This window comes from Dendrobates tinctorius, unplaced genomic scaffold, assembly GCF_039654945.1.
Source record: "Dendrobates tinctorius isolate UK_male_01 unplaced genomic scaffold, ASM3965494v1 ptg000102l, whole genome shotgun sequence".
Taxonomy (NCBI): domain Eukaryota; kingdom Metazoa; phylum Chordata; class Amphibia; order Anura; family Dendrobatidae; genus Dendrobates; species Dendrobates tinctorius.
Genome location: NW_027361770.1, coordinates 42,507,629 through 42,527,197, shown reverse-complemented (window position 1 = coordinate 42,527,197; position 19,569 = coordinate 42,507,629). Strand labels below are relative to the sequence as shown.

General features: G+C 47.3%; 1 protein-coding gene across 1 annotated transcript in view; it reads left to right on the top strand.

The window, feature by feature from the left end:
• Positions 1-2,392: 2,392 nt before the first annotated feature.
• The window catches only part of GABBR2 (gamma-aminobutyric acid type B receptor subunit 2), a 1,198,492-nt gene continuing 1,181,315 nt past the window's right edge, over positions 2,393-19,569 (top strand). Inside the window, exon 1 of the mRNA XM_073587861.1 lies at positions 2,393-3,524. Within this exon, the coding sequence (XP_073443962.1) occupies positions 3,165-3,524 (360 nt within the window). The 5' untranslated portion in view covers positions 2,393-3,164. The remainder of the gene's footprint in view (positions 3,525-19,569) is intronic.

Here is a 19,569-nt window from a genome sequence, read left to right as displayed (position 1 = left end):
GTGTATAGTGCTGGAGGAGCAGACACTGTGTGTATAGTGCTGGAGGAGCAGACACTGTGTGTATAGTGCTGGAGGAGCAGACACTGTGTGTATAGTGCTGGGGAGCAGACACTGTGTGTATAGTGCTGGAGGAGCAGACACTGTGTGTATAGTGCTGGAGGAGCAGACACTGTGTGTATAGTGCTGGAGGAGCAGACACTGTGTGTATAGTGCTGGGGAGCAGACACTGTGTGTATAGTGCTGGAGGAGCAGACACTGTGTGTATAGTGCTGGAGGAGCAGACACTGTGTGTATAGTGCTGGAGGAGCAGACACTGTGTGTATAGTGCTGGAGGAGCAGACACTGTGTGTATAGTGCTGGGGAGCAGACACTGTGTGTATAGTGCTGGAGGAGCAGACACTGTGTGTATAGTGCTGGGGAGCAGACACTGTGTGTATGGGGCTGGGGGAGCAGACACTGTGTGTATTGGGCTGGAGGAGCAGACACTGTGTGTATTGGGCTGGAGGAGCACTGTGTGTATAGTGCTGGAGGAGCAGACACTGTGTGTATAGTGCTGGAGGAGCAGACACTGTGTGTATAGTGCTGGAGGAGCAGACACTGTGTGTATAGTGCTGGGGAGCAGACACTGTGTGTATGGGGCTGGGGGAGCAGACACTGTGTGTATAGTGCTGGAGGAGCAGACACTGTGTGTATAGTGCTGGAGGAGCAGACACTGTGTGTATAGTGCTGGGGAGCAGACACTGTGTGTTTGGGGCTGGGGGAGCAGACACTGTGTGTATAGTGCTGGAGGAGCAGACACTGTGTGTATAGTGCTGGAGGAGCAGACACTGTGTGTATAGTGCTGGAGGAGCAGACACTGTGTGTATAGTGCTGGAGGAGCAGACACTGTGTGTATAGTGCTGGAGGAGCAGACACTGTGTGTATAGTGCTGGGGAGCAGACACTGTGTGTATAGTGCTGGAGGAGCAGACACTGTGTGTATAGTGCTGGAGGAGCAGACACTGTGTGTATAGTGCTGGAGGAGCAGACACTGTGTGTATAGTGCTGGAGGAGCAGACACTGTGTGTATAGTGCTGGGGGAGCAGACACTGTGTGTATAGTGCTGGAGGAGCAGACACTGTGTGTATAGTGCTGGAGGAGCAGACACTGTGTGTATAGTGCTGGGGAGCAGACACTGTGTGTATGGGGCTGGGGGAGCAGACACTGTGTGTATAGTGCTGGGGGAGCAGACACTGTGTGTATGGGGCTGGGGGAGCAGACACTGTGTGTATAGTGCTGGAGGAGCAGACACTGTGTGTATAGGGCTGGGGGAGCAGACACTGTGTGTATAGTGCTGGGGAGCAGACACTGTGTGTATGGGGCTGGGGGAGCAGACACTGTGTGTATAGTGCTGGGGGAGCAGACACTGTGTGTATGGGGCTGGGGGAGCAGACACTGTGTGTATAGTGCTGGAGGAGCAGACACTGTGTGTATAGGGCTGGGGGAGCAGACACTGTGTGTATGGGGCTGGGGGAGCAGACACTGTGTGTATGGGGCTGGGGAAGCAGACACTGTGTGTATAGTGCTGGAGGAGCAGACACTGTGTGTATAGTGCTGGGGAGCAGACACTGTGTGTATGGGGCTGGGGAGCAGACACTGTGTGTATGGTGCTGGAGGAGCAGACACTGTGTGTATAGTGCTGGGGGAGCAGACACTGTGTGTATGGGGCTGGGGGAGCAGACACTGTGTGTATAGTGCTGGAGGAGCAGACACTGTGTGTATAGTGCTGGGGAGCAGACACTGTGTGTATGGGGCTGGGGAGCAGACACTGTGTGTATGGTGCTGGAGGAGCAGACACTGTGTGTATAGTGCTGGGGGAGCAGACACTGTGTGTATGGGGCTGGGGGAGCAGACACTGTGTGTATAGTGCTGGAGGAGCAGACACTGTGTGTATAGTGCTGGGGGAGCAGACACTGTGTGTATGGGGCTGGGGGAGCAGACACTGTGTGTATAGTGCTGGAGGAGCAGACACTGTGTGTATAGTGCTGGGGGAGCAGACACTGTGTGTATGGGGCTGGGGGAGCAGACACTGTGTGTATAGTGCTGGAGGAGCAGACACTGTGTGTATAGGGCTGGGGGAGCAGACACTGTGTGTATGGGGCTGGGGGAGCAGACACTGTGTGTATAGTGCTGGAGGAGCAGACACTGTGTGTATAGTGCTGGAGGAGCAGACACTGTGTGTATAGGGCTGGGGGAGCAGACACTGTGTGTATGGGGCTGGGGGAGCAGACACTGTGTGTATGGGGCTGGGGGAGCAGACACTGTGTGTATAGTGCTGGAGGAGCAGACACTGTGTGTATAGTGCTGGGGAGCAGACACTGTGTGTATGGGGCTGGGGGAGCAGACATTCTTCTGAGGCTGATCTAATCCTGACAGCACAGGCATTGCAGCACTGCAGGAGACCTGACATGTATTCTGTCTGACTGGATGAAGCCAGGAATGGATCCCAGTGATCGCTGGATGGAGAACCTTCCTCTCCCCGATCTACAGCAGGATCCGATCCGCAGCTGTCATTAACCCTTTGTGCCCCGGCAATCAGCGGACCAGTGTCTTCCCTGCAGTCCTTGTGTAGCAGGATATTCCAGCCTCCTGCCCACCAGGTGCACCACGCCATCTCTGGCTCCTGTGCACTGGTGACTGCTCCCCAACCTGCTGTGCCCCCTCTGCCCGACCACCATGCCCGGCATCCTGGCACCCGGGCTGGGATGAGCGATCCTCCTTCCCCGGGGACAAGCACCGGAGCCCACAGCCTGCAGCGGAGCCTCGGAGCAGCCATCCTGAGCCCGGGCTTTCCTTCTCCTCCCCGGTGTCGCAGTGTGCCTGCTCGGCTGTGGCTCCTGCACTGGCGGTGGCGGTGCTACAATTGGGAGCCGTGAAGAAGGAGGCGCCATTGCCCGTCGGATTGTCAGGGGTGTGAGAGGGAGGGGGACACCCTGATCCTCGAAGAGAGACAAGTAGGAAGAGAGGGACGGATCGCTGCCATGTCGTGCTGCCCCGGTCCATGCCCCTGTCATGTCCCGCAGGGGGTCTGAGCTGTGAGCCCCTCTCTGCCGGCCCGCCTATGCTGGGGGAGCCCTCCTGAGAGAGGGCGGACCCGCTCCATCTCCCCTGCAGTCACACACCGGAATGGCTCCGTCCCCGAGGAGGCAGCGGCGGTCAGCTGGCGCTGTCCGTGGTGCTGGAGCCGCCGGAGGCTGCACGAGACCTGCTCTTCCGATGCCAGTGCTGCCTCCGCAATGCCTGCTGCTGGTGCTGGGACTGGGACTGGGACCGGGGCTGGTTCGTGGATCGAGCGGGACCACCATAGAGCAGCCGGCGAACGGCACCTCGCTGTCTATCATGGGCTTGATGCCCCTTAGCGAGACGGTGGCGAAGGGAAATATCGGCCGAGGCATCCTGCCGGCGGTGCTGCTGGCCATCGATCAGATCCGCAATGAATCCCTGCTGCATCCCTACGTCCTGGACCTCAAGCTTTATGACACCGCGGTAAGGATCGCCACGGTCTGCTGGTAGTCACCGGGCTAGTACGGTGTGGCTCTGGGAAAGGGACGGCGTGCTGTGGGGGAGCTGTCACTGTGCACTGCGTGATTTCAGCAGAACATAGCAACAAGGCTCCATTCCTGAGTGGGAGTCTGTGTAATGATGGAGGGAATGCAGAAAAGCAGACTGTGCTGTCTGCCCCATCATGGTGCATAGGTGCACGCTCACCTTCCCTGCCTGCCCCATCATGGTGCTTAGGTTCATGCTCACCTTCCCTGCCTGCCCCATCATGGTGCTTAGGTGCACGCTCACCTTCCCTGCCTGCCCCATCATGGTGCATAGGTGCACGCTCACCTTCCCTGCCTGCCCCATCATGGTGCATAGGTGCACGCTCACCTTCCCTGCCTGCCCCATCATGGTGCTTAGGTGCACGCTCACCTTCCCTGCCTGCCCCATCATGGTGCATAGGTGCATGCTCACCTTCCCTGCCTGCCCCATCATGGTGCATAGGTGCATGCTCACCTTCCCTGCCTGCCCCATCATGGTGCTTAGGTGCATGCTCACCTTCCCTGCCTGCCCCATCATGGTGCTTAGGTGCACGCTCACCTTCCCTGCCTGCCCCATCATGGTGCATAGGTGCATGCTCACCTTCCCTGCCTGCCCCATCATGGTGCATAGGTGCACGCTCACCTTCCCTGCCTGCCCCATCATGGTGCTTAGGTGCATGCTCACCTTCCCTGCCTGCCCCATCATGGTGCATAGGTGCACGCTCACCTTCCCTGCCTGCCCCATCATGGTGCATAGGTGCACGCTCACCTTCCCTGCCTGCCCCATCATGGTGCATAGGTGCACGCTCACCTTCCCTGCCTGCCCCATCATGGTGCTTAGGTGCATGCTCACCTTCCCTGCCTGCCCCATCATGGTGCATAGGTGCACGCTCACCTTCCCTGCCTGCCCCATCATGGTGCTTAGGTGCACGCTCACCTTCCCTGCCTGCCCCATCATGGTGCTTAGGTGCACGCTCACCTTCCCTGCCTGCCCCATCATGGTGCTTAGGTGCACGCTCACCTTCCCTGCCTGCCCCATCATGGTGCTTAGGTGCACGCTCACCTTCCCTGCCTGCCCCATCATGGTGCATAGGTGCACGCTCACCTTCCCTGCCTGCCCCATCATGGTGCTTAGGTGCATGCTCACCTTCCCTGCCTGCCCCATCATGGTGCATAGGTGCACGCTCACCTTCCCTGCCTGCCCCATCATGGTGCATAGGTGCACGCTCACCTTCCCTGCCTGCCCCATCATGGTGCTTAGGTGCATGCTCACCTTCCCTGCCTGCTCCATCATGGTGCTTAGGTTCATGCTCACCTTCCCTGCCTGCCCCATCATGGTGCATAGGTGCACGCTCACCTTCCCTGCCTGCCCCATCATGGTGCTTAGGTGCACGCTCACCTTCCCTGCCTGCCCCATCATGGTGCATAGGTGCACGCTCACCTTCCCTGCCTGCCCCATCATGGTGCTTAGGTGCACGCTCACCTTCCCTGCCTGCCCCATCATGGTGCTTAGGTTCATGCTCACCTTCCCTGCCTGCCCCATCATGGTGCTTAGGTGCACGCTCACCTTCCCTGCCTGCCCCATCATGGTGCTTAGGTGCACGCTCACCTTCCCTGCCTGCCCAATCATGGTGCATAGGTGCACGCTCACCTTCCCTGCCTGCCCCATCATGGTGCTTAGGTGCATGCTCACCTTCCCTGCCTGCCCCATCATGGTGCATAGGTGCACGCTCACCTTCCCTGCCTGCCCCATCATGGTGCATAGGTGCACGCTCACCTTCCCTGCCTGCCCCATCATGGTGCATAGGTGCACGCTCACCTTCCCTGCCTGCCCCATCATGGTGCTTAGGTGCATGCTCACCTTCCCTGCCTGCCCCATCATGGTGCTTAGGTTCACGCTCACCTTCCCTGCCTGCCCCATCATGGTGCATAGGTGCACGCTCACCTTCCCTGCCTGCCCCATCATGGTGCATAGGTGCATGCTCACCTTCCCTGCCTGCCCCATCATGATGCATAGGTGCATGCTCACCTTCCCTGCCTGCCCCATCATGGTGCATAGGTGCACGCTCACCTTCCCTGCCTGCCCCATCATGGTGCATATGTGCAGGCTCACCTTCCCTGCCTGCCCCATCATGGTGCATAGGTGCACGCTCACCTTCCCTGCCAGCCCCATCATGGTGCAAAGGTGCACGCTCACCTTCCCTGCCTGCCCCATCATGGTGCATAGGTGCACGCTCACCTTCCCTGCCAGCCCCATCATGGTGCAAAGGTGCACGCTCACCTTCCCTGCCTGCCCCATCATGGTGCATAGGTGCACGCTCACCTTCCCTGCCTGCCCCATCATGGTGCATAGGTGCACGCTCACCTTCCCTGCCTGCCCCATCATGGTGCATAGGTGCACGCTCACCTTCCCTGCCTGCCCCATCATGGTGCATAGGTGCACGCTCACCTTCCCTGCCTGCCCCATCATGATGCATAGGTGCATGCTCACCTTCCCTGCCTGCCCCATCATGGTGCATAGGTGCATGCTCACCTTCCCTGCCTGCCCCATCATGATGCATAGGTGCATGCTCACCTTCCCTGCCTGCCCCATCATGGTGCATAGGTGCACGCTCACCTTCCCTGCCTGCCCCATCATGGTGCTTAGGTGCATGCTCACCTTCCCTGCCAGCCCCATCATGGCGCATAGGTGCACGCTCACCTTCCCTGCCTGCCCCATCATGGTGCTTAGGTGCATGCTCACCTTCCCTGCCAGCCCCATCATGGTGCATAGGTGCACGCTTACCTTCCCTGCCTGCCCCATCATGGTGCTTAGGTGCACGCTCACCTTCCCTGCCTGCCCCATCATGGTGCATAGGTGCACGCTCACCTTCCCTGCCTGCCCCATCATGGTGCTTAGGTGCATGCTCACCTTCCCTGCCTGCCCCATCATGGTGCTTAGGTTCATGCTCACCTTCCCTGCCTGCAGCCAGATGCTAAGACCCTTGTACCTATGACTTCTATCCAGGGCTCATCTAGAAAGTATCAGCCACCATATGATAATTATTTCACGTTCTCTCCATTCCTTGTTACACATTACGTTCAGCTGAATTAGCAACAGATGCCTTACCATGTCATTCCATGGGAACTCAGCATGCATCATTCCATATGGGGGCTTCCTCTGACCAGAAGATGATCATGATTTGGATTGACCATTGCAGTCTTAATACAGCACATAAGGGAAAGACTCCTTCTAGGTGTACATAGCTGGTGAATACTAATCAGCATGGCTCCAGCTGAGACATCTTGGGGATTTTATCTCAAAATATGGCTCTTGTCTGAAATATTGCATTCAAACAGGCATCTCCTCCAAGGTTCTGTGGACCACAGCGTGTGACACCTGTCTCACTGGTATCAGGAAAATATTGTCATGTGGCGTAGGACAATAATACGTGTTTGTGATGTCATTTGTAGAAGAGCAGATAGATGGATGAATATCTATCCATCTAGATAGATAGATAGATAAATAGATGGATGGATGGATGGATGGATAGATAGAGATGAGATAGATGGATAATTGAGGAGATTGATGTGATAGAGATGGCTGTAATGAGGCTTGGGCTCTGGAGTGACCATTGCTTTGTGCGTCTCGTTTTACCTGTTGTTCTGTAGTAACATTCAGTGAGTTTCTTCTTCTCTGAAGGATGGTATTGGCTTCTCCTGCCTTTAATAGATTCTTGTCCTGATTCTATTGAATGTTTTCAGATGACCCTGTTGATTAAGCGAGTGCCTGAAGATGGCAGTCATTTCTTGTCAAGCAGCCTGATACCCTTTCCAAGGCAAACTCCTATTTTGTTTCTGCTGGAATCCTCCTACACCACAGTGACTCCATTGATTATTTGTTGTTTGTTTTGCGTTTTTTTTTAGAATCAGTAGAATGTTCACCTTGACGTAATTTAATGGATGTTGAATATAGGGGATATGTCCTGCTCGCTTGTTTTACATTCCTTAGTCTTCTATATTTATTTAATCGTAAAGAAGCAGGAGATAAGTGTTGGTAAATATTCTTTTATTTATATAAAATATTAAAGTAACTCTCCAGTTAGTGATTCAGATGATTCAGAGCTAATTTGTCTCTCAGAGAATTGTGAAGAGCATTTGAAGGTTCTCTCATATCCAAAATGAATCATTTCCCCAGTAATTAATGTGCATATCATTCCTAACAATGTAATGGGAAGCTGTATGCTGACCTGCCGTGTACTTACCTGGTGGCTTTTCAATGCCTTGCTTTACTCGTGATGCCATGTGCCCAGAACAATCCGAATGCTTCACCTTATTTTCAGATCCATTAATTTTTTAAGCCAAGATTTTGACACTGCATGTTACCTTCAGGGCTCCTTTTTAGGTGAAAGAGAGTTGGGGGGTCTGTTGCAATTCTTTCTTTATGGAAGAATCATTGCTTTAGTAATAATTCCATACATGCAATATATAAATACACTAGCTGAAGAGCCCGGAGTTGCCTGGGCATAGTAACCAACTGTCGTTAATTATAACAAATTATAATGATTATATTACACATAAAAACATTTCACATCATATATTCAACACTACAGATTTGCAACACAAATTAACTACACGATTACCCAAGTATTGATAGTATTTTATTTTCAACTCATTCAAGAGCCTTTTGATAAACAACATGTTTTGGTTTTTCCTTTCGGTGCAAAGATGAACAGATTTTTGGCAGTTCCAACTCTTGAACAGACCACGTAAAGTTGACCATGAGAAAAGCATGGAGATTGCAAATCGATCCCTACTGCTTTCAAGGACTGTCCCTGAGCCTTGTTAATGGACATTGCAAATAGCAGTTGAACTGGAAACTGGAGGCGTTTAAAATCAAAACACAAATCAGATGGAATGAGTGGAATTCTTGGAATGAAAATGTCCTCTCCTTTGGCACATCCTGTTTCTGAGCTGTGTATCTAACCCTATCCTGTGTGATAATGTCTGCTGAGCTGTGTACCTAATCCTCTCCTGTGTGATACTTTCTGCTGAGCTGTGTATCTATTCCTATCCTGTGTTACTGACTGTTCAGCCGTGTATCTAATCCTATCCTGTGTGATACTGACTGCTGAGCTGTGTATCTAATCCTATCCTGTGTGATACTGACTGCAGAGCCATGTACCTAATTCTATCATGTGTGTTACTGACTGCTAAGCCGTGTATCTAATCTTATTCTGTGTGATACTGTCTGCTGAGCCATGTATCTAATACTATTCTGTGTGATACTGTGTGCTGAGCCATGTATCTAATCCTATCCTGTGTGATACTGTCTGCTGAGCCATGTATATATTCCTATCCTGTGTGATACTGACTGCTGAGCTGTGTATCTAATCCTATCCTGTGTGATACTGTCTGCTGAGCCATGTATATATTCCTATCCTGTGTGATACTGTCTGCTGAGCAGTGTATCTAATACTATTCTGTGTGATACTGTGTGCTGAGCTGCGTATCTAATCCTATCCTGTGTGATACTGGCTGTTGAGGCGTGTATCTAATCCTATCGTGAGTGATACTGACTGCTGAGCGGTGTATCTAATACTATTCTGTGTGATACTGTGTGCTGAGCTGCGTATCTAATCCTATCCTGTGTGTTACTGTTTGCTGAGCCGTGTATCTATTCCTATCCTGTGTGGTACTGACTGCTGAGCTGTGTATCTAATCCTATCCTGTGTGATACTGCCTGCTGAGCCATGTGTCTAATTCTCTCCTGTGTGATATTGACTGCTGAGCTGTGTATCTAATCCTATCCTGTGTGATACTGACTGCTGAGCTGTGTATCTATTCCTATCCTGTATGATACTGACTGCTGAGCTGTGTATCTAATCCTCTCCTGTGTGATAATGACTGCTGAGCCGTGTATCTAATCCTATCCTGTGTGATACTGGGCTCCCTCTGCAGTCTGTGTCAGAGGGTGGTCTGTGTTGGCGCGGTAATAAATTGTGTTATTTCCAGCTTTACAGAAGGACGATAACACCATAGAAATGATAGGAATAATAGGCCTCAGTTACCACAACTGTCTACAAAGAAAACTGTTGCTGATAGCAACCAATCACAGCTCATTTTTCATCTTTTAAATAGCTCTGGGACAGCGTGGCGAGTTTTGAGTGGTGACTTTTGTGTTTCGACTTTTATGTGGCGAGGTTGGTGTATGTGTGGTGAAATGTGTGCTGAGGGTGGTATATGTGTTGAAGCACGTGGTAGTGTGTGGCGCATTTTGTGTGTGTGTTCATATCCCCGTGTGTGGTGAGTATCCCATGTCAGGGCCCCACCTTAGCAACTGTACAGTATATACTCTTTGGTGCCATTGCTCTCATTCTTTAAGTCCCCCTTGTTCACATCTGGCAGCTGTCAATTTGCCTCCAACACTTTTCCTTTCACTTTTTCCCCATTATGTAGATAGGGGTAAAATTGTTTGGGGAATTGGAACGTGCGGGGTTAAAATTTCACCTCACAACATAGCCTAGGACGCTCTCTGGGTCCAGATGTGTGACTGTGCAAAATTTTGTGGCTGTAGCTGCAACGGTGCAGATGCCAATCCTGGACACATACATACACACACACACTGAGCTTTATATATATTAGATTTATCTCTAAAGTGAAAACCTCTCCAAAAGACCACCTCTTTGAGAAGACCACAGTAGTCCTTATCCATACCAGACTTCCTGTTCCTCAATATTATGTGCATAGGGGCCATCTTTAAGAAAAATAGATTAGATAAATAGATGGATATGGGATAAATAGATATGTGATAGATAGATAGATAGATAGATAGATAGATAGATAGATAGATAGATAGATAGATAGATAGATAGATAGATATTTGGTGGATAGATTGAGTAGATACATAGATTAGAGAGACAGATGGATATGGGATAGATAGATGATTGATAGATAAAAAGATAGATGGTAGATAGATAGATATGAGATAGATAGATAGATACAGTAGATAGATAGATAGATAGATAGATAGATAGATCATCTTGAAGTTCTTGGACTCCAATGAAAAAGCTTGTATTTTTATTAACTACATTGTGCTATCTAGATTGTTGCTATTTTTTATATGGCACAGGGGTTTTTGGACACCCTCAGCCTAAGGCTATGTGCCCACGATGCGATTTTTAAGCGTTTTTGCCGCGATTTTCGGTGCGAAAACGCAGCAAAAACGTTTAAAAATCGTGTACAGAACGCCCCCCCATGCATTCCTATGGCATTCCGCACATGCTGTGCTAATGCTGCACTTCTTTCCGCGGCGGAATTGCATCGCGGAAAAAATCGCAGCATGATCATTCTTTTGTGCGGAATCGCAAAGAATTGCCGCAATTCCGCGCCCATAGGAATGCATGAGAATCGCTGACTTCCCGCATGTGGCTATGCCCACCATGCGGGAAGTTAAGCGTCTCATGTGCGGTTGGTACCCACGGTGTGGAGGAGAGGAGACTGTCCTCCAGGCCCTGGGTACCATACCCCTGTAAAAAAAAGAATAAAAAATAAAAAATCGGGGTATATTTACCTTCCGACGTCCCGTGCTGCATTCCCGGCCTAAGCGTTCCCAGTAATGCCTTGCGGCAAGGTCCTGTGATGACGCGGTCTCGCGAGATCGCTATAGTAACGCAAGACCAACGTCATCACAGGTCTCGCAAGGCATCGCTGGGGACACTGAGGCTCGGGATGGCAGCGCGGGACGTCGGAAGGTAAATATACCCCGATTTTTTATTTTTTTATCATTTTTAACATTCTATCTTTTACTATTGATGCCGCATAGGCGGCCTCAATAGTAAAAAGCTGGTCACACTTGTCAAACACTATGTTTGACGAGTGTGACCAACCTGTCAATCACTTTCCAAGCGATGCTTCAAATTGCTTGGAAAGTGCTTGAGAAAATTGCGGCAAAATCGCGAACAGAACCGCGGTGAAATCGCGCGGAAAAAACCGTGCGATTTCTGGTAAGGAGTTTGGTTTTTAGTGTGCGTTTTAAAACGCTACGTGGGCACATAGCCTTAGGGTCTGTCAGTGACTGATACTTTCATACCTGCTACAGATGAATGGAATTTTTTCTTCTCCTTTATGCTTTAGGTAATACATCTCATGTATCACATTTCCAGTCTTTTGATTTCTTATGGAAGAATTTGCAAAGACCTTTTAAGTCTTGAGATGTTTTTAATTTCCAGAAAGCAAACAAAAGTGTAAAAACTATCAAGAATCAATCTCATTATAATCTCAATGACATCTCCTTAATATAGTCAATATATTATGACAACTGGCTTGCAGCTAATTTGGATTTCTCAGATGTAAGTGCACACCCTGAGCATAAAAAATGAAGACTCTCCAAAGAACCTCTACAAGCCCATTAGTACCCGACCAAGCAGAAATGTTCTATTTTTTAGTTACTATTAGTAATGGGTAATGGTTAGGTGAACATTCACTTCTGAACTACTTGTTATGCTTTCTCGGTGTATGCCATAAATATCTTCATTTTGTTTTATGGTAATTAATTATCTTACCATGCATTCTTGTTTTTTTCTTTATTTTAGCACTGCCCATTACATCTGTAAGATAATTCCAGGTACTATATAAAGATTTAGCTCAGCCTCATTTTCCTAGTGTTGTATGGCGATATCCTTAGAGCAGATGGTGACAGTGCCGTTTTATGAGATCGGAAGAACATTTACTTCTTTGATGCCACGTGTTTTTGAAGTATACCGTATTTTCCGCTTTGTAAGACGCACTTTTTTTCCCCCAAAATTGAGGGGAAAAAGGGGGTGCGTCTTACAAAGAGGATATACATTTGCGCTGCCACTGAGGGTACTTGCCGCGGCACTCTGTGCCCTGATGCTGCCGCTGCGCTGTCCGCCACCGCCGCGCTCCTGTCCCCCGGTGGTTTCTTCTGCCCCACCGCCGCCGCCGCGCTCTGTCCCGTTCAGCGTGGGGGGGTCTCTGTCGCTCCATGCCTGCTTTCTTCCTGGAAAATGGCCGCCGCGCATGCGCAGACGGACATCTCGGCACTGAAATCTCGGGAGATGAGATTTCAGCGCTGAAATCAGTTTTTTTCCTATTTTTCTCCTCAAAATTTGGGGTGCGTCTTATAATCCGGAGCGTCTTATAAAGCGAAAAATACGGTAATTGTTTCCACACACAAAAAATGTTGCATTTAACAAAGAGACATAGATCACCAGCATAAGTGCCTTTATTCATTTGTATTTTAGCACTTTATGCAGCTCAAGTGTTCAAACAAATGTAACTGAATGAGGAAATATATGTTTTTCATATGACCTTTGTTGTTGTATTATATTCTGTTGGTTGATCAATAACCTTCCATTAGTATTTAAGTTTTGTTCAATATTTGGCTAATAATAAATGATGGGATACTGTAACATTATTAATTATTAATACGTGCCTAAATTTGAGTATATAAAGGGAAAGTTATAGCACAATGATAGCTGTAGCCTGGAATGTATATATTTCTTGTCCTGAGTTCTTGTAAAGCTGTGCAATTGCATATTGAAGGCAGTACAGCTTTAAGATTTCCAATCGTATCACTTGCTTATCACAACCTCATTCACTTCATCAGTGAGGGTTCCTATGTGTCCAGCATGTTGGTGTCACTGACGTTGAGAATTCTAAGTTTCTTTTGATAAAGATGGGAAAACCATTATTTTGTTAAAAAGGACCAACCTCATGGCAGACTGCTTAAACAATTAGCAAGATACAAGTTTCACTGCCATGGAAAGGTCTAATATTTAGTAGAAGTGCTACATAAGTTGTCTTGAGCTTCTTGTAGCTCAAATTAAAGAGGTATTCCCATCTACAATATCCTATCCCAATATGTAATAGGTGTAATAGTAGTAATAATATTAGCAAATACCTCCAATTAGAAATGTAGCATAGTTCTTATGATTTGCTATGTTCATTTCCCCATGTGCAGGGTATTGCAGTAGCTTAGGTATCCATGGTTATGACCACTAACAGCTAACTAAATGTCATTATATGAGTGATCATAACTAGACATCGGCGATCCTGAACAGTAAAGTTTGGCATCCGAACCGAACGCCTACTGTTCGGGCACAGACACCGAACATGTACTTCACCAGGAAGTCTGTGTTACTGTTCAGGTTTGGCCCCAAGTGTCATCACCGCCGGCCAGACAGTAATGGTTCCCATGCTGTGTAATGACAGCTTGAGCCCGCAGCTATGATCGAAGGTATAAAGTTTACCTCTGGTCATTGGTGTCAGCTGATGGGACTATTACTTCCATCAGCATACCCCTGCTGTCGCTAATAACAGCGAGAGCAGGAACAGCTGATGGGAGGATTCATCAGTCGGCTCCTGCAATGTAAATTAATAATGTAAAAAAGCGGTGTGGGGTCCCCTCCATTTTTGCCAACCAGCTTTGTAAAGCAGACAGCTGGGGGCTGGTATTCTCAAGCTGGTAAAGGGCAATGGATATTGTTCCCACCCAGCATAAAAATAGCAGCCTGCAGCCGCCCAGAAAAGGTGCATCTATTGCCCGGCTATGCTCACTTGCCCTGTAGTGGTGGCAAGTGGGGTTCAAATTTGTGGGTTGATGTCACCTTTGTATTGTTAGGTGACATTAAGCCCATGGCTTGGTAATGGAGAGGCATCCATAAGACACCTATCCATTACTAATCCTATAGTTATATGCTAAATAAAGACAGCAAGAATAAAGTCTTTTACTTCAAATAAAACAAAACACCTTTACTTATTTATTTAAACATAACAAGCACTGTTATACTCAACTAACACCTAATTCCACTGAATCCCTCGTCTCTTGTAATAAAACAAAAATAAAAAGCAACAATATCCCTCACTTCTCCGTCGTTCTGTCCCACGCCATAATCCATGATTGGGGGAGAAATAGTTTTCAATTTGGACAATGCTAAGACGCAACTGTCAAGGCTGAGAACCACTGATGAATGAGCTGGTGCGAGCGCAGCGTCAGTGACTAGCAGTGACGCCAGGTTATTGCCGGTTATTGAAGCTGATTTTCCAGCCAGTAAATGAACTGCAGTGAACTCAGCACCATGAGAAAAAGTCTCATGGCGCAGAGATGAGTTCACATTCACTGCAGTGAAATTCTCCATGTGAACTGCGGTGAACTCACTTCGGCACTGTGCGATTTTTCTCACAGTGCAGAGGTTTTCACAGTTCATTGCCAGGTGAAACTAGCCTTAGTGAACTGCAGTAACTTCGATGACGTCACCGAATGACGCTGCACTCACAGAAGCTTGTTCACCAGTTTTTCTCAGCTTGGACGGTTGCATATTGGTTGAAGACTATTTATCCCCCTGACATGGATTACAGCATGGGACAGAACATCGGACAGGTGAGGGATGTTGTTTTTATTTTTTGCTTTATTACAAGAGATGAGGGATTCAGTGGAATTAGGAGTTAGGTGAATATAACAGTGTTTGTTATTTTTAAATAAAAAAAGTAAAAGTGTGTTTTATTTTATTTCAAATAAAGGACTTTATTCTGGGTGTGTTTATTTACAGTTAAACTATATAAGACACTTATCCAATCCTAGACGCCTCTCCATTACTAAGCTGTGGGCTTAATGTCACCAGACAATACAAAGGTGACATCAACCCCATAAATGTAAACCCCACTTACCCCCGCTACAGGGCAAGTGGAAAGAGTCGGTCAAAGCACCAGAATTTGTGCATCTAATAGATGCCCCCTTTCTGTGAAGCTGAGGACTGCAGTTTTTAAGCTGTGGAGGGCCAATATCCATGGTCCTTTTCCAGCCTGAGAATACCAACCCCGAGCTGTCTGCTTTAGCAAAGCTGGTTGTCAAAAATGGGGGGGACCTCATGTCGTTTTTTTAAATTATTTATTTTAATTAGAAAATATGTTGTGGGGACCACTATATACTTGATAACCAGCCTAACTGAAGCTGACAGCTGAGGGTTGCCTGGCTGGTTATAGAAAATACAGGGGAACACAAGCCTTTTTTTTTTAATTATTTATTTACACCGCAGGAGCCAGCTGGTGAATACTCCCATCAGCCGCTCCTGTTCTCATTGTTATTAGCAGCAGCAGGCGTCGGCTGATGGGAGCAGTAGTCCCTTCAGCTGACACCAGTGACCGGAGGTAAACTTTTTACCTCGGATCACAGCTGCACGCTTACGATGTCTTTTGATAGTGTGGGAACTGCGTCTGTCTGACCGGCAGTGATGATTTTACCGCCATTCAGAAGCTATGTTTGCCACGCTGTCTTGCACATGACAGCATGGCAAACACTGGATGTTCGGGCCCCCCCAATCAAGTGAATGGGGTCCGGGTTCTGTTCTGGTACCCAAACCTGAACTTTTTGTAACTGTTTGGCCGAACTCGCCGAGCCCAAACATCCAGGTGTCCGCCCATCTCTAGTCATAACCATGGATACCTAAGCTACAGCAATGCCCTGCACATGGGGTAATTGACATGGCGTATCAGAATAACTATACTACATTTCTAATTGGAGATATTTTCTAATATTATTATACCTACTACATATTGAGATAAGATCTTGGCGATGGGAATACCAATCTAACTTATTACTAAATTTTACATCCTAAATGTGCCTTCCATCCCAATCGCCAATGCTTTTACTTACACTTTCCTAGTGCTGCTTCCACTAGAGTCCAGCATTGGTGATAGCTTTTGGAAACTGTAAGTTTAAGCTCGGAGTATAATACCAATGTCTTCCTAAGATAGTCTCACACTTCGGATTGCAGGTACTGTGTAGCTCTTCTCATTGGGAGGCTGACTCAGCAACACAGATTTACATCATGCTAACCTGTAAAAGCATTCCCATGCATTGTTGCCACTATACTGTGTAAAAACAAATGTTGAATAACACATTGGTGCTGTGATGCTACTACGAACGTTTGCTATTGGTTTGGAGTAATTGTAATGGCACTGTTAGAGAGAAAGAAAACCTGAATGAATTCTGTTTTAGCTAGTGTGCACATAGTATAAAAATACTAAATATATAGAATACAGTATCTAGCCATTAGCCTATCACTAGGCTTTTTTTTTTTTAATCGCCAGCTTTTTTGATGATGGATTGTACTGCAGATTGACTTACTAGACATTTGACACCATTTAAATTCTTTTATCCTACATTATAGCATTTCAGCATATCAGATTTTGCACACTAAACCCTATTAATTTCACACTAAGTACATTCTGCAGTGCGCTCAGCATAAACCAACCGGACTATGAAAAGGCATCATAAATGTGTTGCATGTGTATGTATCCTGGGTTTGTACATTGACAAGAATGCTGCTTACTTTTAGAAAAAGGTAGTATGTGTAATTATAGCTCACCCCTGCATTAAATTTTGTCGCCCTTAACTGTAGTACCACACACATCTAATAAATGGCTGTAAGGCTTGTTTCACACTAGCGTATTTTACATGCAGCGCACGGCGCAGCTAAGCCCCGCCCCCTGCCTGCCCCGTCCAGTCATCTCCTCCTACTATCGCACACGGCCGCATGCGATCTGCGCACCCTATCTTTAGCATAGGGTGCGCAGGCCGTGCGCGGGCCGTGCACTAGTAGGATCTTTGCGCGCACTGCGCACTTTTGAAGGTGTGTCGGTGTGCGCCGAACGCACCATGTTGCGTGTGGAGAAACTAGTCGCATGCATTGCTTAGGTGTGGTTTTGGCCCATTATTCCACACAAACACTCTTTAAATCCTGAAGGTCATGTGAGCTCCAGAACTCTGAGCTTTAGTTCTTTCCGTAAATTTTCTATTAGTTTCAGGTCAGGTAATTGTCTGGCCCATTCTAGCAGCTTTATTTTCGTTCTCTGAAAACAATTGAGAAGTTCCTTGTCTGTGTGTTTGGAGTCATTGTGGAATGTGAGAAAAAAAGAAAAGAATAGAAAAAAAAGTTAAACTGGCACTCACCGTCCCTTCAAATCCTCCTTTATTTGTAAAGGTTAAAACATGGCAGCAGGTTGAGAATGCAACTCAAAAGAGGATGATGGCTGTTTCACGCTTCTTTGTGCTTCCATGGGTCCTAGTCTTGAGATCATTGTCTTGGTGAAATTTCCATCTTCATTTCATCTTCATATTCCTGGTTGATGGTAGCAGATTTTTTATCAAGAATGTCTTGGTACATTTGTCCATTCATCCTTCCTTCAAATAAATTGAGTTTGCCAGTGATGTATGCTAAAAAACAGCTGCACACCATGATCTTCTCACCTCCAAACTTCACAGTTGATAGCAACAAAAGCCCCATAAATGTAAGGTGATATGGAGACAAGGGGAAAGAAACCCCCGCTCCAACACCACATGCCCAAGCTCAAAATGGATATGCGTACAGGGAGAAACATAAGAGCATGCGATCAATTGTATGTAAAAAAAATTTCCAAATTGTATTAAATACACATAATACAAAAGAAGTAACAAAAAGAAGTGCTCATAAATAGGTGCGAACAATATGTCCCATGGGACAACCCCTCAACCTACCCCAGATGGAACAAGACTGGTAAGAACACCGTTGGGGGAAATATAACATATGTGGTATCTATGTCATGAAGCCCTATTGCCATCCAGGGGCCAGAGTACTGCAGTTCAAATGGCCAGACAAAGTACAAGTGCTCATTGTATTAGGGGCATAGCGTGAATACCCTATAATTGTAAATCGCCCCAGAGCTGCAGAAAAACCCCATGGGTTAACTTACCAGGGAGGGGAGGAGGAGGAGAGCCCGGCAGTGAAGCCCCCGACGCGCGTTTCGCGACGTCCCTCGCCGCTTTATCAAGGAGCTTATTTTAAATGAAAGGGAGCATTACCAGTGTGAGACAAGTAGATCAGGTGAGCGGGCTGTCAGTCAGCACATGTCTCACACTGGTAATGACCCCTTTCATTTAAAATAAGCTCTGGAGGCAGATTCTCAGAGAGATCTGTGTTGGGCCCATAGGTCTTAACAGCTCATTTACTTATGAAGAAAAATGTGTAGTTCTCTGGAATTTTATCAATTTTCTGGGACTTGCATGCCCATTTAGACAGCATTCTAGTGACAGATTTCCTTTAAAAGCGTTGTCCTTTCTTCGAATGAAAGTCTGCAGTCACTCTAGTTGACTGCAGACTTCTGAATCCTTACAGTACATGCACCGCACACTGTCAGGATTCCCCGGTATTGCTGACAGGACCAGTGAGCGCTAGTATTCAATTTGCATACTTCCAACCACATTCTAAATAGATGTTCTCGGCTTCACTCAGTTCTCTTGTATTGAACAAGGCCGTGTACATTTTGACGGAATGTAGCTGGAAGTTTGCAAATCATATGCTTACAGTCATGTGACCGCCCACTCTCGCCAGCAATGCCAGAGAATCCTGACACTGTGCAGTGTGCGGGCTGTAAGGATTCAGAAGTCTGTAGAGTTCCTGTGGACTTTTACCAGGAAACAGAACAACTCCTTTAATTTCCTGTTCGTAATAACTGAAACAGTCTGGTATTTAAAAATATTGTTCTTTATTAGTTTTTTTATAGCTTCTAAAACTAAAACTAATGTGTGAGAAGCCCTAATTTGATCACCATGCAGAGTTCCCACATTTTATGATTTCTTCTTTCAGTGTCTGTATTTTATATCAGTGATGAGTGCATTTATTGTTGCCTGACTCATACCTGTCTACAGCTCTAGCAAACGTTACCTTGACTCAGATAACACAATACTGGTTTATCACAGCAAAAAAAAGTTTAATTTGACATCTGACTTGTCACCAGTCAATGGCTTCTGCAATGTAAAGTTATCTTAACCTGTTGTGACAAGCTATCAAGATGCATTGTCATGATAACCATTGCTACTTTTGCATCTCATATCTGCCTATCTTACTTGTATCTGTTTCAATCCATGTACAGTAGTTGTACCACCATTGTACTGCTCTTTATTCCTTAAGCTTTAAGCCTAATTTTAACTTACTATTATATATCATGTACATGACCTGAGCTGA